Source organism: Pteronotus mesoamericanus, unplaced genomic scaffold, assembly GCF_021234165.1.
Source record: "Pteronotus mesoamericanus isolate MK-2021 breed Mesoamerican mustached bat unplaced genomic scaffold, CSHL_Meso_final contig_502, whole genome shotgun sequence".
In the NCBI taxonomy this organism is placed as follows: Eukaryota; Metazoa; Chordata; class Mammalia; order Chiroptera; family Mormoopidae; genus Pteronotus; species Pteronotus mesoamericanus.
Genome location: NW_026555187.1, coordinates 873,337 through 897,011, shown reverse-complemented (window position 1 = coordinate 897,011; position 23,675 = coordinate 873,337). Strand labels below are relative to the sequence as shown.

Genomic DNA, 23,675 nt, shown 5'->3' with positions numbered 1-23,675 from the left:
CGCGGGGTGTCTTGGGAGTGGCACAACCGTGCGCCGTGACCAGTGATGCCTTAGATCACAATCGCGAAGTGTGACGGGTGTGGTAGTTCAGGGTCTGGCACGGCTCGCCGCGGACACCGCTGGGAACTAAGGGGCGGTTAGCAGAATTTCCGCACAGTCTTCCATGGCCGTGGCTCGGGTCTTCCTCTGCGCGTTATGCGTGCTGCGTGTGGCGCTGGCCGCCGTCTACTTCCAGGAGGAGTTTCCAGACGGAGGTGAAGGGGCGACACCCGTGGTGGCGGGGCCGTAAACTTCCCGGTTCCGTGCTGCCCAACGGATGGCCCGAGTCGCTTTTGGCCCACGACCCAGATTAAGTTTTCAGCGCTAACTGGTTTTGTTTCGTCCCACAGAGCGCTGGAGGAACCGATGGGTGCAATCCACTAATGACTCCCAGCTTGGGCATTTTAGACTCTCATCAGGAAAATTTTACGGCCATAAAGAGAAAGACAAAGGTTAGTTTAGGGTGCCTGAGAAAATTAAGCTAAATGTTAGATTCCCCATAGCAACCGTTCAAGGTAGGTGTGGCTCGCCCCTAAGCTCCTACTCGCATTCACAGGTTAGGAAACTAAAGCTTGTGTAGGGTCTGGCGTTTTCTCTCTCCCTTTTTTAACTTGCCCAGAGCGCCCCGTTTTGTATGCACTACAGACACTCCTGGGTCTTGCCCTGAGGAGGAAAAAAGAGAGGATACCTAATTTTTTTTTTTTCCATTTTAAGAAGAAAAAAAAAAACCCGAGGTAAAGTTAAGTGCTATCAAGTGTACAGGTTTTACGAGGTACAACAGGGTGAATGTTTACATCTGTACACGGATCAAGCTAGGGAACATTTTCAGCCCACCCAGAGGCCTCCCTTTATACCCCCACCCTCCAAGTCAGTAGCCTCTTGGTTCCAAGACAACCTCAATTCTGACTTTTTCTCATTCCTGATGATGAAAGGTAGAGAAAATACAGCTCATCTCCCACCTGTGTTTGTTTGGGGGTTTTTTGCTTGTTTTGTTTTTTTGGTACATCCAGCAAGCTGAGAATGGTTTTTACACTTTTTAATCATTGGGGGAAATCAAAAGAGGAATAGTATCTTGTGACACTTAAAAATAATATAAAAGTCAATGAAACAAAATTTCAATGTCCATAAATAAAACTTTTTATATTTTTAAAATTTATTTTAGAGAGACATTAATCTGTTGTTTATGCATTCATTGGTTGATTCTCATATGTGCCGTGATGGGGGAAGGAACCTACAAGCTTGGCATATCAGGAGGATGCTCTAACCAACTGAGCTACCCAGCCAGGGTTAATAAAGCTTTCCTGGAACATCGCCATGCTCACCGGTTTGCATACAGCCTGTAGCTGCTTCCTTACTGCAAAGGCAAAACTGAGTAATTGGGACAGAGACCAAGTGGCTGACAAAGTGTAGAATACTCATATTCTGTCCTTACAGAAAAAGTTTGCTGACTCCTGATTTAGATGAAAAATTTACCTCTTCACCATCTTCCATTCAACCTTTATCTTGGCCCTGTTACTCCAACGTTGCCCTCCCTGTCTGGCAGCCTCTGGTTTTCAATTGTATCTGCAGTGTTTTATAAGTTACATGTTGACCCAAAGAGTTGGTCAGAATTCAGTCCATATGACAGAAAAATGGAGTGAAAACAAACAGGTGATTCTGTGAAGCTTGTCGAAGGATAGGGATTCCCACTTAGAGTCACTTGGGTTTTTCCACAGTGTTTTCCTTTCCTTCAAGCTGGAATCCTGAGATTCTGTGTATGTCATTCCTTCCAGCACACGTCTGCTGAGTGCAGGCATGGGGAAGGCACTGAGGATACAGGTTAATTTGGTCCCTCCTGTTGCAGTCTCCTGGGACTGTGATACAGAAGCCACTGTTGGAAAAATAAGTAGAATTCAGTCAGACAGAGATGGGAGATGGCGAGAGGCCATGGGGGTGGCTGAGGAGGGTGTTAAGATATGGAGGGAGATGGTGAAGCATATGCCCTTAGGAATTGCCTCAGTGGAAGGGGCCAAGGGAGGAGGAGGGGCTACAAATCCCCCGGCAAAGGGAAAGGTGAGGAAGGAATGGAAGACACCAATAGAGGTGTGGAGGTGTGGTAGTAGGGCGTTCAGCCATGAGTTCAGGATGTATTGGTACAAATGCCAAGTTCATTTACGATGACTCTCAGCAATGGCAGCTATTGAAGCCAGAGTATGGAGCAAGGAGGGGTAGGGTATAATAAGACTGGCTGTATTTTCAGGTTTGTTTGATGAATTCCAGTATAAGATAAGGAGTTGGTACAGAGCCTAGTAGCTACTGAAGAGGGGGTTATAGTATTGACATGAACACCTAAATTTACGAAACAATTACAAGATGACTCACATGACAAAGGAGGGTATCTTCATAAAAGGATGAAACCCATGGGCCAGCTCACCCAGTGCAATGAAGCACTTCCTTACAGCCCGGCACTCTGTCCTCCACCTGCTGTTGTGCCTCTTGAGTCACTTTTAAGAAAAGAATTGAGAAGTAGAATGCTGTGTTTTTTAATTCAGTTGCTACATAATCTTCCTTGTATATTCCCACCCCTTGGAAGATGAATGGAAGCAATATGAACCTTTTATTTATAATTAGAATGCATGTTTGTCATTCAGAGCTGAAGTGTTTTTACAACAGAAGACATCGGTGGTATATTAAGTACAAAAGCATCTGAGAGTGTCAAATAGAAGTTCTGTGGCATCAGAGAACCTGTTAGCGGGGTGCACGTTGTATGTTACTGCACACATGAGCTATGGGCACTGGATGGATGGGAGTGGTTAGGAGGTTTATTATTGGAAGACGGGAAAAAGGCAGTCGTTTAATTCCTTGCCTCACTGGGCAGCATGTCATTCCTAATCTTTCATGAGTGTTTTTTGTTTGAAGGTCTGCAAACCACTCAAAACAGCCGATTCTATGCCATCTCTGCACGGTTCAAGCCGTTTAGCAATAAAGGGAAGACACTAGTCATTCAGTACACAGTGAAACACGAGCAGAAGATGGACTGTGGAGGGGGCTATGTTAAGCTCTTCCCTGCGGACGTGGATCAGAAGAACCTGAGTGGAAAGTCCCCTTACTATATTATGTTTGGTGAGTTCCGGTAGTCCAATGCAGCCATTTCTGGTGACTTTGCAAACCTTCCACCTTGCAGGATCCTTAGACTAAAATTGCTAAAATAGTAGTATTGAGTTTGTCTGACCAAAGGTTTTTAGTACTGTTAAATCTATTTAATATTATCAAAAGGGAACCATACCATTCTATTATGCTTTTGAGAAAGTTCTTTACTTAACATTAATGTAAGTATAAGTATTGTGAGTGTATCAGGAGTCAGAAAACCTTGCCCATGGATCAAACCAGCCCACAGCCTGTGTGTCTGTATAGCCCATGGGCTGAGAATGGGTTTTAACATTTTTGAATTACTGAAAAAAAATTGTAAGAAGGATGAGATTTTGGCCACGTGAAAGTGATACGAAACTCAAACTTCAGTGTCCACAGGTGAAGTTTTATTGGGATGCAGCCTCACTCAGTTCATTTGCATTTGTCTAGAGCCACTTTCTAGCAGGAAAGGCGGAGTTGAGTCATTGTAGCAGAGACCATATGGCCCCCAAAGCCAAAAACATTTACTGTCTTGCCCCTTGCAGAAAAAGCTTGCCAACCCTGGAATATATTAAATGTCTCCTGACACCAGGGGAACTTGATTAAAATTTGTGCTAGGCCCTGACTGGTGTGGTTCAGTGGATTGAGTGCCAGCCTGCAAACCAAAAGGTCACCAGTTCGGTTCCCAGTCAGGGCGCATGCCTGGGTTGTGGGCCAGGTCCGCAGTTGAGAGGTAACTGATTGATGCATCTTTCACACATACGTGTTTCTCACCCTCCCTCCCTCCTTCTTTCCCTTCCCCCCTCTAAAAATAAAGAAATAAAATCTTTTTAAAAATCTATAAAAAAATACAATAAAATTTGTGCTGGAATGGAAAGAGACCACATTGGGTCACAGGAACTAGACATAATTTAAGTGTGTGGATCAAAAAGCTTTACAAATGAAGAGGATTCTGGGAAGACGGCAGAGTAGAAAGCACCAGGAATCTGTCTCCCCACCTAGACAACAATTGTATTGGCAGAATCTGCCGGATTTAAATATGTTGGGACTCTGGAGTCTGTGGAAGGATTGCAGCTTCCAGGCGGACTCTGGGAATGTTGATTTCAGTCCACTTCAGCCTTTAGCACCTACCCATCTCCTGCCCCTAACCACGGACAGCTGTGCGAGTATTCTGGAGCAGCTTACATGCAGCTTGCAGGGGCCAAAGTGGGCCAAAAGGACTCTGCCCTCCAAACATCAGGGTTCTCAGCTCTGATCACTGGTTTTTGCCTCTGGCCACAAAGGTGCAGACAAAGCGATGGGCAGTCGTCATTGTACCTCCCCTCGCTGTTGTAATCCTCTCCTCTTCCAGCGAGAGTGACTTCCAGGGGAATTAAAAGGCCAGCACCCTTCTCTCCTCTCATTTTTTACCTTTTTTCCTTAGAAAGTTAGACATTAAAGACTGAGACATTGAAAACAAAAACAAAAAACAAACAAACAACTGCAGCCCTGGCCAGGTAGCTCAGTTGGTTAGAGCATCGTTCAAATACGTCAGGATTGTGGGTTCGATCCCCAGTCAGGACACATACAAGAATCAACCAATAAATGCATAAATAAGTGGAACAACAAATCAGTTCCTACCTCTGTCACTCTTCTTCCTTCTCTCTAAAAATCAATAAATAAATTTTAAAAAAGAAAAGTTACTTTTAAAAAAAACTATGCAGGGAAAATTAGAAAGTAAGCACACATGTTCAGGGAAAGACACACAGAAGACCCAAGAAAACCTTAAGTCTACACTTCAGGATGACTCTTGACACAGAGACAGCCTGCAGAAATCGATTTAAAAAAAACGAAAGAGAGGAACGGGGGCAGAGAATATATGGAAAAAATAATGGTTGAAAACTTCTCAAATTTGATGAAATACATAGATGTAAACATCCAAGAAGCTCAAGGGACTCTAAGGTGAATCTGAAGAAACCCACGTCATGACACATAAATATAATCAAATTTTCAAAAGATAGAGAAGTGAATCATTACATACAAGGGATTCTGAATAAGATTATCAGCAGGTTTCTCAACAGGAACTTTCAAGGCCAGAAGACAGTGGGCTGATATATTCAAAGTGCTAAAAGCAGCTGTCAGCCAAGAATCATATTTGGCAAAACTGTCCTTCAAAAGTGTGAGAGAAAGTAAGACATTCCCATGTATGCAAAAGCTGAGGAAGTTCATAACCATTAGACTTGCCTTGCAAGAAATGCTCAAGGGAGTTCTACAAGGTGAAATGAAAGGATACCAGACAGTAACCAATCCTCAAACTTTTCCAAAAAATTGAAGTGGAGGATAGACTTCCTAACTCATTCTATGAAGTCAACTTTGACCTAATACCAAAACCAGACAAAGACACTGTAAGAAAACTAGCTTTTACAAACCTTAAGGCAAACATCCTCAACCAAATACTAGTAGAGGGAATTCAGCAGCACATTAAAAGGATTATATGGATACCATGACCTACTAGCATTTATTCCTGGACTGCAAAGTGGCTTGACATACTAAAATTGGTCAAATGTAATATGTCACATCAACAGAATGAAGGGGGAAAAAATCATGATCCTTACAGTTGATGCAGAAAAAGGTTTTGATAAAATTCAATACCCTTTTAGGATAAAAACCCTCAACAAACTAGGAAACTACCTCAACATAATAGAAGTCATGTGAAAAACCCGCATGATACTCAATGGTGAAACATCATACTCAATGGTGAAAGAATGAAAGCTTTTCCTCTAAGATTAGGACCCAAAACAAGGATGCTCTCTTTCACCACTTTTATTCAACTCAGTGCTGACAGTTCTGGACAGAGCATTTGGTCAAGAAAAAGAAAGGCATCCAAACTAGAAGGGAAGGAGAAAAATTATCTTTATCTTTGTTTTCAGATGACATAACCTTATATGTAGAAAACCCTAAAGATTGCACCAAAAAATCTATTAGAATTAATGAATAAATTCAGCAAAGTAGCAGGATACAAAGTCAAAATGCAAAAAAGAAAGAAAAAACCCCACAAAACAGTTGCATTTCTATAGACGAACAACAATCTGAAAAGGAAATTACAAAACGGTTCCATTTACAATAGCATCCAAAAGAGTAAAATATTTAGGAATTAATATAACTGAGGAGCTGAAAAACTTGTAAAGTGAAAACTACAAACTATTGCTGAAAGAAATTAAGTAAATGGAAACACATCCCACATTTATGGATTGAAAGACTATATTGTTAAAATGTCAGTACTACTCAAAGTGATCTACAGACTATCCAATCACTATCAAAATTCCAATTTTTTTTTGTAGAAGTAGAAAAACCCATCCTAAAATTCACGTGGACTCTCAAGAGACTCTGAACAGCCAAAACAATCTTGAAAAAGAACAAAACTGGAGGATTCAGCCCGTGTCTGTGGACAGGTGGGTGGAAAAACAAAATGTGGTTTATTCTTACATTGGAATATTACTCAGCCTTAAAAAGGAAAGAAATTCTGATTCATGCTACAATATAAACCTTGAAGATATTATTCTATGTGAAAGAAGCAAGTCACAAAAGACCACATGTTTTATTATTCCACATATATGTGTTACTTAGATTTGCCAAGGTCATAGAAACAATGTAGAATGGTGGTTGCCAGGAGCTGGGAAAAAAGAATGATAGGGATTCAGTGTTTAATGGGTATAAAGTTTCCATTTTACAAGATGAAAAATGTGGTAATAGAATAGCAATGATGGTTGCACAACACTGTGAGTGTATTCAATACCACTGAACTGTATAGTTAAAATGGTTAAGGTAGTAGATCTTTTGTGTTTTACAATACAGTAAAAAAAAAAAATGAACATATTTTTTAAATAATTATAGTCCAAATTTTGAGACTTTTTTAAAAAAGATTTATTTATTTATTTTTAGAGAGGGGAAGGAAGGGAGAAAGAGAGGGAGAGAAACATCAGTGTGTGATTGCCTCTTCTACGCCCCCTACTGGGGACCTGGCCTGCAACCCAGGGGTGCGCCCTGACTGGGAATTGAACCGGTGACTCCGGTTCACAGGCTAGCACTCAATCCACTGAACCACACAAGCCAGGGCTGTGGACTCATTCTTTAAAATTCTTTTCCCTCATCTGACACATTTGTCTTGCAGAATTTTTGTTTCCTGTAGTTTTGCCATGCTTATCTCTGTCAGCACCAGGCTGTAGACACCTGGTTATGCTGGCCTTCTATTTATACATACAGCTGGTCATAGTATCATTGTAGAAGTAGAAAGAATATTACATATTCTTTAGACGTTACTAGATATCAGCTTAGTTATTAGATTTAAGTAGAACTCTGCTTGCTCCTTTTGGAGAGCAAGGTGACTTCTCCAAGGCCACAGCATTAGGTAGATTCAGTTTCCATAGACTGCACAGTCCCCAACCCCTCTCCCAGAGTCCTTTCTCCTCTGCTGTGCCTTGCATGTACTCTTTTTTAAAATTAATTAACTATTTTTTTACATTTACTCTTGAGTTTAAAATGTAGACTGGTAGAAGTCTTTATTTAAAAAGAAATTGAAATGTCTTGGGTTTTGTTTTTTGTTATTCTCTTTAAAATGGATGGCAGAAATAGCTGGCAAAAAAATATTACCTGTTGAATTAGAGCTGATTTCACAAAAATTTGGTTTAGTTAGGTTTGGTAGACAAAATCCACCAAAATACTATTTTTAAATATACGTAGGTTTGCTATACCCGAATTGTGAAGCAGCATACTTTGAAGTTTAAAAAAAAAAAGAAATTTTGACTTCCGGCCAAGATGGAGACATAGGTAGATACACTTTGCCTCCTTGCACAACCAAAAGAAGGACAACAAATTTAAAAACAAAAAATAACCAGAACTGCCAGAAAATTGAACTGTATGGAAGTCCAACAACCAAGAAGTTAAAGAAGAAACATTCCTCCAGACCGGTAGGAGGGGTGGAGATGGGCAGCCAGGGCAGAGAGGATGCCATGGTAAGGCAGCAGCTGAAAAACCAAGAGGGCAAGGTGGCAGCTGATGGACCAGGTGGTCCCACATTTATGTGCAGGTAAACTGGGAGGAACAGCTGGGGAGTGAGACAGACCATGCAATCCAGGGTTCCAGTGCAGGAAAAGAAATCCTCAAAACCTCTGGCTATAAAATCCTGTGGGGGTTGCGGCCGCAAGAGAGACTCCCAGTCTCACAGACGAGTCCGTTGGAGAGACCCACAGGGTCATAAAATGTATGCAAACCCACCCACCTGGCAATCAGCACCAGAAGGGCCCAATTTGCTTGTGGGTAGTGGGGGAAGTGACTGAAAGCCAGCCAAGAGCCGAGCAAGTGGCATTGTTCCCTCTTGGACCCCTCCCCCACGCACAGTGTGGACCAGAGTTGCCCCACCCTGGTGAATACCTAAAGCTCCACCCCTTCACAATGTAACAAGCCTGCTGAGACAAAGAAATATGACCCAAATGGAAGAACAGATAAAAGCTCCAAAAATAGAACTAAGTGATGAATAGATAGCCAACCTGTCAGATGCACAGTTCAGAACACTGGTAATCTGGATGCTCACTGAATTGGTTGAGTATGGTCTCCAAATGGAGGGAAAAGTGAAGGCTATGCAAAGTGAAACAAAGAAAAACATACAAGGGAACCAACCGTAAAGGGAAGGAAACCAGGACTCGAATAAACAACTGGGAGCAGAAGGAAGAGATAAACATTTAATCAGAACAGAATGAAGAAACAAGAATTCAAAAAAATGAGGAAAGGCTTAGGAATCTCTAGGACAACTTTAAATGTTCCAACATCTGAATCATCAGGGTGCCAGAAGGAGAAGGAGAAGAACAAGAAATTGAAAACTTACTTGAAAAATGGAGCACTTCCCCCATCTGGCCAAGGAAATAGTCTTCTAGGAGATCCAGGATGCTCAGAGAGTCCCAAAGAAGTTGGACCCAAGTAGGTGCACACCAAAGCACATCATAATTATATTATCCAAGATTAAAGATAAGGAGAGAATCTTAAAAGCAGAAAGAGAAAAGGAGACAGTTACCTACAAAGGAGTTCTCATAAGACTATCCACTGATTTCTCAAAAGAAACCTTGCAGGCAAGAAGGGGCTGGCAAGAAGTATTCAAAGTCATGAAAGACAAAGACCTACACCCAAGATTACTCTATCCAGCAAAGCCATCCTTTAGAATGGAAGGGCAGATAAAGTACTTCCCAGATAAGGTCAAGTTAAAGGAGTTCATCATCACCAAGCCCTTATATGAAATGTTAAAGGGACTTATCTAAGAAAAAGAAGATCAAAAACTATGAACAGTAAAATGACAACAAACTTGCAACTATCAACAACTGAACCTAAAAACAGAAGCAAACTAAGCAAACAACTAGAACAGGAACAGAATCAGAAATGGAAATCGGAGAGGGAGGGGAAAGAGTGGGGGAAAAGGTACAGGGAATAAGAAGCATAAATAGTAGGTTCGAAATGGGCAGGGGGAGGTTAAGAATCGTATCGGAAATGGAGAAGCCAAAGAAATTACACATATGACCCATGGACCTGAACTAGGTGGGTGGGAATACTGGTGGGAGGGGTGGTGCAGGGCGGAGGGGAATAAAGGGAAAAAATGGGACAACTGTAATAGCATATTCAATAAAATATAATTTTTTAAAATATTTATGAAAAATGTAATAAAATATTAAAATATAGTAAAAATAAAATTAAAAAATTTCTGTGTTATTTTTGCCTTTAACTCAAAATCAGTTTCATTTTACTCAAACCCACCATGTCACTGCTAGGCCTTCTCTGAGACGGCTCGGCCACAGCCTTTGCTGTGAGAGCAGCTTGCTGAAGCCTGTGGTGTTGAAGCCGAGGAGAGAAGTACATTTTACTGGGCTCTTGCCAAGGGCCTTAGATTATATTTAAAACCCTAGGAACCAGGGAACACAGCCCCTACTTTGCAAATGAGAAAACTGACTTGTGGAATCATTACACTACTTGCCCAAAGTCAGATCAGTCTGACTTCAGAGCCCATCTGTCCTACCCTATTTCCTAAAAAAAAACAAACAACAAAATCCATTATGTGTGTAAATATTTTATGATTGCGGTTAACAGAAAATGTTCAGATTTTCAGGGTGTGTTCTGAAGCTTAATATAAAAGCATGTAGGTGCTTAGGAATAGAGTGGGAATTTCTAAGGAAAAATAAATTTCATGTTTCAGTCCTGAGGCGGTAGACTTTCATACAAATAGTTCACGTGGCTTTTGTTTTAAAAATTGAACTGGAATGTTTTCCAGGGAAAACAAAAGAGGAAATTACATAAACACATGTCCTCTGAGAACTCGGCTGGGAGATAGACATGTTGTTCTTTGTCAGTCCCTCAGGGCACCACTGCCAAGTTCACTGTCTCATCTACTCTGGCAAGTCAATAACATTCTTTAATTACATGCAGCCCGGATCTCTTTCATTTATTCTGGAGGTTCATAGTCTGAGTTCTAGAAAAGATCGCAGTCATCTGCTTATGTTGATGCAGGGTTTGCCTCCCAGAATCCCCAGGGCAGGTGCAGGCAGGGTCAGTGGGAGAATTCAGCCTGAGATAGCCAGCCGGATGCTTCAGCACCTTCCTAAGGCTGAAGGTCACTGAAGCCATAGTCAGGGAACCCACAAAGGTTTGGTGAATTTTCTGGATTCCTTCTGCAAACTTTGTTTAGTATATTCAGAAATCCTTACTCTCCAATCGGAGAATATAGTGTCCTACAACATTCCAGTTCCTATGTGAGTGAAACTGAACCATGTGCCAATTTATTTTATTTTATTTTAAGAGCATGTTTAGTAAAGCCTGGCAGAGTGAAGCAAGGGAGGACTTGGGATAGAAGAAGCAACAGGAGAGAGCCTAGGTGGGGCTGCTTTGGCTCACTGGAAAGTCAGAGTGAAGGGGACCTTGGAGACAGGCTCAGGGCTTAGCTCAGGACGAGCTGCCGCTGCGCACTGCTCCCCTGGTGGCAGATCTCTCATGCGGTTCCCTACAGTTTAGGAGATGCATGCCTGTGAGGAGAAGATGGGGAAGGGAAAGGCGCGGCAGTGCTCCCAGGAGGGGGAGTGTGCTGACCTCTGTGCCGATTAAAAAATCAGTAACTTTTGAATCGGACTCTAGCTTTTACAGTTCATCAGAACCTGTATACTGATCACAGCCCCCTTTTGCTTATACTTTGGCATTATCATTAAGAAAGTGTGTGTTGTCTTGGGGCATAACATTAATAGCAACAAGTATTGGATTTTAAATACATTAGCCCACTTAATTGGCAAAATAGCTTTGTGAAGTCAAGATTAACCCTGAAGCCTGGGGAAGCTGCATGGTTGCAACCATGTCTCAACACAGTGAACGAGAGTTGGGGTCAGAGCCAGTCAGCCCAGCTCCGAAGGCCTCACCTGGGTACAGGTACACTGGTCAGAGCTTCCAAGCAAGGGCTCCAGATTCAGGAAGCAGGTCGGGATTGCTTATTAGACTGTTAAACCTTCCTTTTCTTACATGTTGGCTTACACTTCAGTCCAAAGTGGCTGCGGGGAACAAAGAGGTGACCTGAACTGAGAAGGGTATCACTGTCCATTTAAATGTCTCCACGTACAGATCCGATTATTCCAGGATATGTAAGCTTCCTCTGCCTTGGGTGTTATTTCAGGAGGACAGTTGGAGTATCCTGTGGTGATGCATTATGCAAGGAAATTGAGAGCAGCTAATGTTTGGGGTTTGTTTTTTGTTTTCTTTTTGTAGGACCTGATATTTGTGGATTTGATATCAACAAAGTTCATGTTATTTTACATTTCAAGAATCAATATCATGCAAACAAGAAACCTATCAGGTGTAAGGTAAATGATTTTGTATGCAAATCAGTGATTGTGTTAACTCTTGTCAGATGATAACATAAGTTTGGAGCAAAGAGTTTTTATCTTAAAATATTTGAATGGGCCAGGGATGGGTCTTGGCGAACATACCTCTCTCCCCATTTTCCAATTTAGCAGGCCCATTAGAGACGCTTGTCCACTCCTTTGGTTCGGCTTCTGGAGTTTTTCTGTATCAGGAGGGCACACTCACTTTTCACTTCTTATTGTGAGCGATGACACCCATTTATAATTTGCCTCATCAGAGTTACAACAGGATGGTCACGTTTTAGCTATTCCCATCATCACTAAGGAATGAAATATTCTTGGTCTCATTCATTAGTTCTTGAAAACCAACCTGAAGAAATTAATCTTCGAAATACAAAAACATTTAAAGATAGGAATATGTCTAGAAGCATGCACTCTTACCTGTTTAACCAGGATATCTGTGAAAATGACTCCCTAGGTCTTAGGACTCACTTGATATAACTCAGTGGCCCTGCCTGGGGCTTCCCCAAAGAGGCAGCCTGTGTTGAGTCCCTGGCATGAGGGCCTATGGAGGGGAGGTATGTTCCCAATGCCCCCCCTCATTTGACTGTAAGCACCAGGAAGCAGGGACTTGTCCCCGAGGTGTCCCCAGGACCCAGAGCTCTGACATGAGAGGCCTCTGTGAATCTGGGTGAATTTGGGCGGGAGGCCCCAGTGTGTTTCAAGACCATTGAGAGTATGCAGTGGAAGCCCCTGTAACTGTCACTTGTTCATTCCTAACCCAAGCAGGGGACAATAGACCTCTGCACAAAACCCCCGCGTGTCTCCCTTGGTAGCACAGTCACTCTTGGCGTCCCACTTTCTGATGTTGTGGGTCCCTTGGACTGTGAGCTCCCCTCACCCCGTGCACACCTTGACCTGACAACCCTTCTGCGGGGCGATGGGAAGCCCACAGTCCAAGTCTTCCTCCCCCGACAGTGTTGGAACCAAAGGGCAGGTCTTTACAACTGATTCCCAAGAAATTGCTCTGTTTTGCACGTCACTGTGGAGGCTGTGAGATCCAGCCTGGACCAGCCCCGGCGGCCAAAGCGTGACCGCCTGGGGTCAACAAGCCTCCAGGGCCCTGAGAGACACTCGCAGTGTGATGGCTCCCTCCGATGCTGTCCGACGTTTCTGCGGCCTGTTAGAAAAATAAGACACATCTGCAGAAGGAGCACCGATTCGCAGCAGCCAGTCGGCATTCTGGTCTTCCCGGGGAGGGGCGCCATTGTTTTCACGGGGGTTCTGATTCCCTCTGTGATCCTGGAAAGAAAGGGCGAGACCCCTCCGCAGGCAGTGAACCCTCAAGGGGTCTGATCTGCATGTTAAAAAAGTAGCTCAGACGTTCTGGAGAGGGTGGGTGGAGGGGCAGGGTGGTCAACAGGCAGGGAGACGGGTGAGACTGTCAGGCCGAGGCCCTGGTGGAATGCAGACCACGGGAGCGTTTTGACATAATTCAGGAGTGGGGTTCAGAGCACTTGGTGATGTCTGGAACGTGCAGACCAAGAATGTGGATGATGACTCTGCGGCATGGCTGTTAATCAGGAGGGAAAACAAAGGCCAAGCAGGGGACCAGGGCGGACTGGGGAGTTGTGTGTGAACAGTTGGGTGTGAAATCCTGGCAGACATCCAGGTAGAGGTGTCAATAAGCTATTGGAAGCTGGCGTCTGAAGCTCAGGCTGATGGTTGGGATTAAGATGCCTTTTCATGCCGTTTGCGTATGTGTGGGAGTGGAGGGGATCCCCAGGAGGCTCTGCTCTGGTAGCCAAATCGTGGGGGTCCCCAGCAATGGGGCTAGGGAGCCTAAAGTCTAAAGTCTAAATTAGGAAAGGGGGTTGAAAGGCCAACGGAGAGCAGGGGGAGAGCATTGAGAGAAGCGGGTGCTCAGGTGTCACACACTCACTTTGGGGACTGTAGTGTTGACCCCAGACAGAGCCATTTGTTACTGTGTGGACAGCAGTGGCCTGTCCAGCAGGGCAGAACAGACGGGAACTGAAGAGGCCTTCAGCTTCGGCTCTTGGCAGAGAGAGCATCCTCCTGACACAGACCCAGACCCTGTAAGATGCTGGGGCGGTGGCTCCTAAACCTGGGCAGTGTCAGTGTCCCTGAAGGGCCTGTGAAAGTGACCAGAGATCCACTAGGTTCTGACGCGGCAGGTTGGGGTGCACCTGGGGGCACGTTGCTGATGCTGTCGGGCCGCCCTTTGAGAACCCCTGCCAGAGTATGTGCTGCAGGAGTCCCCTCCACTGCTGACATGTCACCCCCAGCCTCCCCAGGCCCCTGCCAGCCACCTCCCACTTTTCTTTAATTGTGTCTTTGTTAAATGCTTCCCTTGTGTCTGGCCCAGGGCTTTAACTGTCACCGAGAGAGACACTGGGCCGGCCCTCCTGGAGCTTCCATTGTTGGACAGCTCAGAGCATCAGGAGGTTCTCGCCTATGTTAGAGCGTGGGCTTCATTTGAAATCTTTCAGAGTATAGGACAGGAAATTGTTTTACACATAACTTTTCATAAACAGCTCCATTGTCCCATGGTTTTTACCAACCTCCCCATCGGAGCTGCCTGTGGGATTATAGTGGGAGCCATACTTTGCACAAGGCGGAACCAGCCAGTTGAGAGAAGCCTACCGATAGCACTGCCCTACCAAGGGGCGAGTCTGCTGCAGGACACCCTGTTACAGTCCAGGCAACCCCTGTTCCTAGAGCCGCCCTTCTTGCTGTTGATAACAAGTCTTTTTGACTGATGATAACTTAAACTGCATGTTTAGACGTGCCTCAAGACATCTCTTTGTTATCCTTTTTCTCCCCTAAAATGTGCAGGTTGATGGCTTTACACACCTCTACACTCTGATCTTAAGACCAGATCTCACTTACGGGGTGAAAATTGACGGCCAAATGATTGAATCCGGCAGCATTGAGTATGACTGGAACTTAACGTCATTGAAGAAGACAGAGAAGTCTTCAGCAGAGTCCAAGGAGAAAGAGAACAAACCCCAGGTGCGGATTTTTCCCAGACAACTATAGAAAATGTGCGAGCAACCTTTGTAAGTACAGGGTCCTGTGCGATTGCTGCGTGGCTGGCGGTCTTGATGACGACGTCGCGATGATCAAAATGCTCTCTTGGGCTCGTGAGTGCTGAAACCAGCCGCAGGTCTGCCTGCCTCGAGGCATCGTGACAGGTTTGTAGTCCCGGAGATCAGAGTGAGTAGCGTCTCTTCTTTTTAACCAAGGTTACATGCGTCAGCAACCTTTTAAAAATGAAAATTTTTTTTGTTATCCTGCTTTTGAAGGTGAAGTATTTTTGGAGCCTCCCTCACACTTGTGACTGATGGCCAAGATCAGTGAACCCAACAGTTGTGTGCGAATTTCCCAGAGCTGCTGTAACAAAGCGCCTGGGAGCGGATGGCTTAAAGGACGGAAGTGTGTGCTCTTCTGGGTCTTCTTGAAGCCAGAGTTAGGAGGCAGTGTGTCAGCAGGGCCACTCTCCCTCTGAAGGCTCTGGGGGACGATCCTTCCTGTGTTCTTCGAGCTGTCTGTTGCCTTCAAGCCTTCCTTGGCTGGTAGACACATCACCCCGACCTCTGGCGTCATCTCCACGTGGTCTTCTCCTCTTCTTGTGTCTCTTCTATCTCTTGTAAAGACATTTATCATTGGATTTAGGGTCCACCTGAATAATCCAGTTGATCTGCCTCAAACAGATTGCATTCCCAGATTCCCAGCTTTAGGACGCAGACAAATCTTTTGGGGAACTACCCACTACAGCTACTTTTCTCTTTTGATCCGAGTTTCTTTATTGTTGTGATGTTTTGTTTTGAACATCGTATGCCGCACCAGAGCCTGAGCCATTTATCTGAAGACAGTTGTCTTTGTCATAACTAGAGTATTGGGCTCATGTTGACAGTTTCTGACAACGTATTAGTTGTATTGCTATCTAATAATCAAATACCTCATCACAGACTGAACATAATTATTAAATCAAAATGTCATCCTGTTCAGACTATTAAATTATTTGGTAATCCTTTTTTTCTATAAGTAATTGAAAGTTAAGTTCCATGAATTTGGAATCCATGGTGTGCAATCAACGAGAATGACTTCAGATTAGGGTAAATCTCCAATCATAAGGTTTTACCATCATATCTCAAGGAAAAAAAAAACAAGCAAACTTTTCACCTCCCTTTCTTACCTTAGAAACAAATAAACAAAAAAAAAGGAGTTTTCACATGGAAAGAGGACTGACTTTAAACAAGGCACAGAATGGCAAAGAAACCCTGTGACCCAACCCCTTCTGCAGCGGTTTGGGTGGAGACGGGTCCCCACAGGGGACTCATCATGCTTTCAGAAGCTCCTCTCGGAACTGGCTGTGTTTTATCCCTATGCTCAGTTGCCTGTGAGCTCCTAACCAAATTGGTTCCTTATGGCATTAGGATCTAGAAACCCACAATTCTACCAGGGAGCCTGCTACTCAGATTGAATTGTAACCATTTTCTGGATCCTAACACAGCAGGGGTTTATCAGTTGCCCTTTGGGGTCTGGGCAAAAGCAGGAGAAGCAACTAACTCCCAAGTATGGATCCTGGAGAAGTTACAGAGTATCATGAAAAAACCAGGAAGTGAAAAACATCTACAATTTCTCAGTTCTGAAAGAAGAAACACCATTGTACATGACTTCGATGCTTTTGTATGTGTTTGTGTGAATATTAATCCATAGCAACTTTTTCTCATCCATTCATTTATTCAACAACTGTTCATTCAATACCTACTATGCCATATACATATGTATACAGACATGTATATATAGGTATACATGTATGTATAAATATGCATATATGTATACTTCTCTATATTATACATAGATGTGTATATAAATATATGTGTATATGTATTATATATGTGTTTTGTATGTGAGTGTTTATCTATAAGAGATTTCAATAATAATTTCTTTTCTCATGCTACCCAGGCGAATGTTGGGACCTTTCTTAGTTGTCCTGCCTCTCCCTGGGATAGTCCATGTGTGACTGCGATGTAGGACAGAGTTAACTAACCACCAGTGAATGTGTGGCCCCCTTTCCCGCCATCACTTTTTGCCCATCGTTTTACCTTTAGCCACTGTTACGAGTTTCCCATGTTGCCAGCTCTCTCAACAGCATGAGGAAAGTGCTGCAGTCACGTGGGTTGGGCCAGGGGGTAGTTAGAACATTCCGCCAGTGCATGGCCCGGAGACCCTTGGTGGGTTCTGGACCCTGAGTGCCTGGCCCTTCCACCACCAAACTGAGCAGCAGATGAGGAAATAGCAACCTGAGTCACAGGCCTGCCCTTGTCTCCTGGTAGCTAAGAATTTCCTTTCTCAAATCTGAAAATCTGGGGGTTTTTTCCTACATGTATTTTAAGGACTGGGAGAAGCATTTTCTGGATGCCAGTGCCAGCAAGCCAAGTGACTGGAACCACGAACTGGATGGGGACTGGCAGGCGCCGATGCTGCAGAAGCCTCCATACCAGGTGCGGGCGCCTTCCTCCTCTGCCGCTCTCGGGCTGCCCCTCCTCTGCTGCATCGCTGGGGACCACACATAGGGTTTGTTGTTGCAGGATGGTCTGAAACCGGAAGGTATAGATAAAGACGTTTGGCTCCATCAAAAGATGAAAAACACCAACTATTTGATGGAATACGACCTCTCAGAATATGAGAACATCGGTGCCATCGGGCTGGAACTTTGGCAGGTCACTGGTTTTTCTTTCTTTCCTTCTTTCTTCCTCTTTCTTTCTTTCTTTCTTTCTTTCTTTCTTTCTTTCTTTCTTTCTTTCTTTCTTTCTTTCTTTTTTGAGAGAGAAATTTGTTATTCCATTTATTATGCCTTCATTGGTTGACCCTTGTATGTTCTCTGACCTGGAATCAACCCGCAACGTTAGCTCATTGGGATGATGCTCTAACTGACTGAGCTACCTGGCCAGGGGAGGTCACTGGATTTTAAATTTGCTTTAGTTTAATAACTCTGAACTTCAGCCTAAACTTCTTCATTCACATCGCTAGTATTCCTTGAGCTCCTGCTTGTGTGCCTGACACCCACACCTGGACCTGAGACATACAACTGTGGCCAAAACAGATGACTTTCCCACTCTCTGGGTACTTTCTGTCTGCCTCCCTGTCCCCTGGGAACTGGTCACTCCTCTGCTCGGAGTTGACCTGTGGGTCCATCAGCTTTAGGACAAGATTGCAGATCCTGATGCAGCAGGCCCAGGGTGGAGCTTGAGGTTCTGTGCTCCCACCAGGCTCCCCAGTGGTGCTGATGCTGCCAGTCCATGGCCTACAAGTTGCACAGTAATGTTCTCAAGCTGCAGTTCTTGAATACTGCTGAGAGTGCAAGCCATCGGGGCACTCTTAAAGCTCAATGCCCGGGCAGCTCCCAGACTACTTAAACCGGTATCCCCGCGGCTGAGACCAGGCAGTTTCAAAAATGTTCTTGGTGATCCCAATAGGCAGTGAGGTTTGAAAACCAGTGCCCTGGAGGGAATGGGCTTTCTAGAAATGGGTTTAAGCACGCACTGCTTCTGAGAGCTAATCACTGCCACAGCATTGAGCAAAAAAAATACAATTGTTTCTTGGGAGAAAGTTGTTACATCTCTCACATCAGTAAGGAAGGCCTTATTTTCATCTGCAGGTGAGATCTGGAACCATCTTCGATAACTTCCTGATCACAGATGATGAAGAGTACGCCGATAATTTTGGCAAGGCCACCTGGGGTGAGACGAAGGTACAATGAACGCACCGAACTTTTCTTTCATTATTTATTTATTTCTGTCCTTGAGTCTAATACATAAGAAAGGGCTGGAGGGCTTGATAAACTCACTCATGAGCACTCCTCCTAGGTCAAGTGGCAGGACGTGGCCAGAGTCCCAGGAGCCTCCTCACCCTGCCTCCCAGACGATACTCTTCCCCCATAGTGACCGCTCTCCCGCCACCGTAGGTCAATTCCACCTCCTTTTGAAAGGCATATACATGGCGCCATCTAATATTTACTCGCTTAGGCAGTATTGTGAGATGCATTTATATTATCATATGCAGCAGTAGCTCATTCCTCCAGCGAGAATATCCCAGAAGATATGTAACTGTTTTCTGTCAATGCAGCTTTGGGTGGCTTCCAGCTTGTGGCCTCATGCATAAGGCTATTACAATCACTCCTGTGTGTGTCTTTCAATGAACACAAGCCCAGGAGTGGATGGGCTGGGTCACAAGTTTCCTGCCAGCCAAACAGGTGTCAGTGTGTCATCCAATTTCACATTCCCTGGATTTCCTCACTTAGGCTCTAAGGCCTCCTTTTATCACCCATTCACTGGTCAGCTGGTTGAAGGACAGGGACCTATGTGCTCTGGGAACAGAAAGAAGGGTGGGGGTGTGTTCATTTCCTGGGGCTGCCAGAACAAATGACCATAAACTGGCTGGCTTAAAACACAAATTTCTTCTCTCGCAGTTCTGGAGGCCAGAAGTCCAAAATCAGTATCAATGGGCTGACATCAAGGTGTCAGCATGGCCACACTCGTCTCAAGGATCTAGGGAGGACCCTCTTCCGGCCTTGTCCAGCTCCTGGTGGCTTCTGCTGTTCCTTGGTTTGGGGCCACATCACTCTAATCCCTGCCTCTGTCTCCATGCGATGCTGGCTTCTCCTCTTCTGCGTGTGCTTCAAATCTCTCTCTTATCAGGACACCTATGATGGCATTTAGGGGCCACCTGATAATCCAGGATAATCTCAACATACCTAATTTAATCCCAGTTGCAAAGACCTTTTCTCCACCTATGGTCACATTGACAGGTTCCAGGGGTTAGGACCTGATGGCCTCAGGGGCTCTTTAGCCCCGGACCTGGAGCGGAGGCTTTCAGAAGGCAGGCGCAGGTTGCACACTCAGGCCCAGCCATCCCCCAGGAAGTGCAGTCCTCGGCCACCCGGCTCTTTGTTTCTTTCCGCAGGGCCCAGAAAGAGAGATGGACGCCATCCAAGCCAAAGAGGAAGCGAAGAGGGCCCGTGAGGAGGATGAGGAGGAGTTCCTGATGAGCAAGTCTGATGGGAAAGCAAACGACTTCAGGAGATTTCACAGGAGGGACGAACTGTAGTCACCCCCATTCCAGATAAAGATGGCTGGTTAACCTTGTTTCTACTTTAACCTACATTTAAAATCTCAAATGTCTACATACGTGGTAATTTGTCCAGTTTGTCCAGTTTTCTTGGAGAAATGTTCCTACGCTTCTCAGTGGTTTCCTTAAGCCCCCACCCCTATGTATGACACGTTTCCCCTGTATAAGCCCGAGTGCTGGAGGCCAGAGGCAGGGGAGAGGCTGGCTAAACACCTGAGGCTCTTTTCTTCTTCTTTTTTTTTTACAAAAAGATTTTATTTATTTTTTATATAGAGAGGGGAAGGGAGGGCGAAAGGGAGGGAAACATTGTAGGTGCCCTGTTCAGAGACTGAACCCGCAACCCAGGCAGGTGCCCTGACTGGAAATCGAACTGCTGACCTTTTGCTTTGCGGGATGATGCCCAACACACTGAGCCACATTGGTTAGGGCCTGATGCTCTTTTCTTAACCCCAGAATGTTTTATATATAAAAATTTGTAAAAGTTATTTTGAAAAAGGGGAAATGATGCCTTATTTTTTCAGTTCATAAATTTCTAATAACATGAGAAAATGTTCCAATATGAAATCTTTTTTAAAAAGATATTTATTTTTTTAGAGAGGGGAGGGAGAAAGAGAGGGAGAGAAACATTGATAGGCTGCCTCTCGCAGGCATCCTGAAGGGGGATAGAACCCGCAGCTTAGTCAAGTGCCCTGACCCAGAATCAAACCTGCGACCTTTTGCTTTGTGGGACAATGCCCAACCAACTAGCCTTGCTGGCCAGGGATTCAGTAGGATATCTTTACACAACACGCTCAGTTTGGAAAGGTTTTGTGTGTTCTGCTGGCATCCTGGTCATTTTGGAGAACCTAGGCCTTGTGCACGGACATGTGAAGTGCCATGAAGGAGCTGATGCTTTCTTTCCTCCTCCTCTGTGACCCACTTCTGTGGCCATTCGTTTTCTGTAAGTCAAAGGAACGAAATTCATTTTCTTAAGTGAAAATAGTGATTACCTCTCAGTTTAATGTTTTTCTTTCAAATCAATTTGCTTCTTTTAAAAATCACACACAGAAGTCTTCTGTTTTGAAGAGACCAGTTTTCATGCAGAAACTTGTGTAGAAATAATCATATTTAGGACACCCAACCTTTGGAATCCAGTGATACTACAAATAAGCTGAATACATTGGAAATTATATATGGAACATTGGTAGATGATCAGTCCATTCAGAAAGTGAAATTCTGGCAAGTTTTGTTTCCACTTTGGCCAAAGTTGGCAGACCTTTGAACTTGGACTTTTCTAGCTGATGCTGCATTGGTCTTCATGATTCATCAGGGGTTGATTATCAGTCTCAGAAACTAAAAACTCCCTTGCTGTGCAGGGGTGGGATTCAAACACTGTCTACCTGTTTCACCTCTGAGAAGTTAGTAAGGGAAGAAGGAGAGCCAGGCCAATGGAGAATATGCTGGAAACAATTGTACAAAGATGGGTGAGACCAGCACAGACCCTCAGAGCATCTCTTGAAGCAGCACTGTCCTGGAGAAATTTCCATGAAGATGGAGATGTCTCCACCTGTGTTGGCCAATACAGTAGCCACCAGCTGCATGTGAACTCTTGAGATGGAGCTGGTGGGACTGAGGAATGAATTTTTAAAAAATTAATAAATGTTTTATAGGGCAGTTTGAGGTTCACAGTAAAACTGAAGTGAAAAGTAGAGAGAATTCACCTATATCCTGTCCCCAAATCTGTGTAACTTCCCCTACCAATGACATGTTCCACCATGTCAAGTGTTCCACCATGGCACACTTGTCACAGTGATGAATGACATTTCACCCAAATGTCAATAGTTTGCATTGGGGTTCACTCCTGGTGTACATTCTGGTCATGGGGGACCAGGTGAGGATGGGGGGTAACCTGTCCTGAAGAAAGCTTGGGCCACTTTGGTCAGCTGCCTGGATGGCCCTTTCTTCCTCTCACCTTGTTAGTGGAAACCCGCCACAGATGAGTGGGTGTCCATAGCCAATGGAAGGCAAAAAGTGTTGTTAAACAAAATTTTTAACTTCCAAAGCTGAAAGTCTTTTTGAAAGAAAGGGTCTATTGGGCCATTGCTAGCAAGAAAAAGTAGACAGGTCCTGGGCCATGGAGTCTAAACCACTAGCTGCAGTGACAGGTGGGAAAGGCAACATGTCCACTGTCCTGGACTGGGTAAGTGTTTTTTACACATCAAGTAGTGGGGAGAAAATATAAGTTGTTTTGAAAAAATTTACCTTGGCTATAGGTAAAGGAGGTGGGAGAAGGTGAGGCAAGCTCATTCTGGAATAGGTACAGAGTCCGTAGGTAATAGTGGGCAAGCCCTGAAAGTTCTTGTGTAAACAAGGAGCAAAGGCTCCTGGGGTTCGAAGTCGCCTTGGCTGTTCTTTTAGATAATTGCAGAAATAGCTACCTCGAAGTTCCAAGTACATTCAGGTGTGTAAGCGGTCTTGCCAGCTGGCCCCCAGCTGTAACAGCCTGGTTTTTTTTTTCCCTCTCTCACTCTCCCGTCTGCTGTAATTTAACTTAGATCACCTCAGAAATTTTATCAGTGTCTAAATAAATGCCGCTCCGGAATGGTCCTCCAGCAAACATCAGGTGCCTGTTCCATGCTAGGCACAGTGCGAGGCAGACCTGGAACAACACCAAACACATTATTATTATTCCCTCTTTTCAGAAGAGGAGCTTAGAGGCCAGAGAGGCTACTTAAGTGGCTTGCCAAAGTCACAGAGCTGGAAAGCGGAGGCAGGGAACTGACCGAGGGCGTTGTGGGTGCTGCTGCAGCACAGACAGGTTGTGTCGCAACCCAGTTCAGCCAAAGCCCTAAAACGGCAGACGCAGATTCGAACACAAACAGGTATCTCAGGACACAGGGCACCATGTGGGGCAGGGCGAGGGTCTCGATCCTCTTGCAGGGTGGTCAGAGGATCCCCATAATATATTTGCCAGGCTCACGGGGAGGCGACCGGAATCCCTAGCATAGGGCCCGGCATCAGCAAGAACCTGGAGTAATGAAGCAGGGAAAGTCGGGGAGACGTCCGCAGGGATGTGAGGCACAGTCCATACCGGTTAGGGCTCGCTAACCCTGCGCGCTCCCACGGCCCCGCCCCCCCGCAGCCTGGTCCGGACGCGCGTGACGCCACCTTCAACTCCACCCCTGTAGGCAGAGCTACGCGTGCGCAGCCCTGCTTCGGTCTCGCCCACTCCAGGCCCAGCTGCGCGCGCACCTCTCCCGGCACTAGTACGCACGCGCGGTCCCGCCCCCGCCCCCCGGCGCTCGGAGCCCGAGTCCGTGGGAAGATGGCGGCGCCGCTCCTCCCGCTCTCTCAGCAGGTACTGGCCGGGAGGACTGGCGGGGGCGCGGTGCCGGGGCGCGAGGTGGACGCCGCGGGGAGGCCGAGGGGCGGGGGCATCTTGCTGAGAGGCGGCGGCTCGCGCTGAGCGGCCCTGGCAGAGGACGCGCGAGGGGGCGGGCTGTTCTGAAGGTGACAGGCCGGCTCCGGGCCTCC

At 45.2% G+C, this 23,675-nt stretch overlaps 2 protein-coding genes and 1 long non-coding RNA gene across 3 annotated transcripts in view; 2 read left to right on the top strand and 1 right to left on the bottom strand.

Moving 5' to 3' along the window:
- The first annotated feature begins 163 nt into the window (after positions 1 to 163).
- On the top strand, positions 164 to 20,141 carry CALR3 (calreticulin 3). The gene is made up of 9 exons (XM_054578681.1): positions 164 to 254; positions 390 to 491; positions 2,938 to 3,141; positions 11,911 to 12,005; positions 14,862 to 15,038; positions 17,429 to 17,536; positions 17,624 to 17,755; positions 18,694 to 18,786; positions 19,998 to 20,141. Exons 1-9 carry the CDS (start codon positions 164 to 166, stop codon positions 20,139 to 20,141), a joined length of 1,146 nt encoding a protein of 381 aa, XP_054434656.1.
- Positions 20,142 to 20,765: 624 nt separating this feature from the next.
- On the bottom strand, positions 20,766 to 23,248 carry LOC129074813 (uncharacterized). Its single transcript, XR_008529596.1, has 3 exons — positions 22,925 to 23,248; positions 22,404 to 22,800; positions 20,766 to 21,100 (listed from the first exon to the last, which is right to left on the bottom strand). It is a non-coding gene; the product is annotated as an uncharacterized LOC129074813 (long non-coding RNA).
- A 196-nt stretch (positions 23,249 to 23,444) lies between these two features.
- EPS15L1 (epidermal growth factor receptor pathway substrate 15 like 1) overlaps positions 23,445 to 23,675 on the top strand; it is a 92,312-nt gene continuing 92,081 nt past the window's right edge. Inside the window, exon 1 of the mRNA XM_054578847.1 lies at positions 23,445 to 23,499. Coding sequence (XP_054434822.1) covers positions 23,467 to 23,499 — 33 coding nt within the window. The 5' untranslated portion in view covers positions 23,445 to 23,466. The remainder of the gene's footprint in view (positions 23,500 to 23,675) is intronic.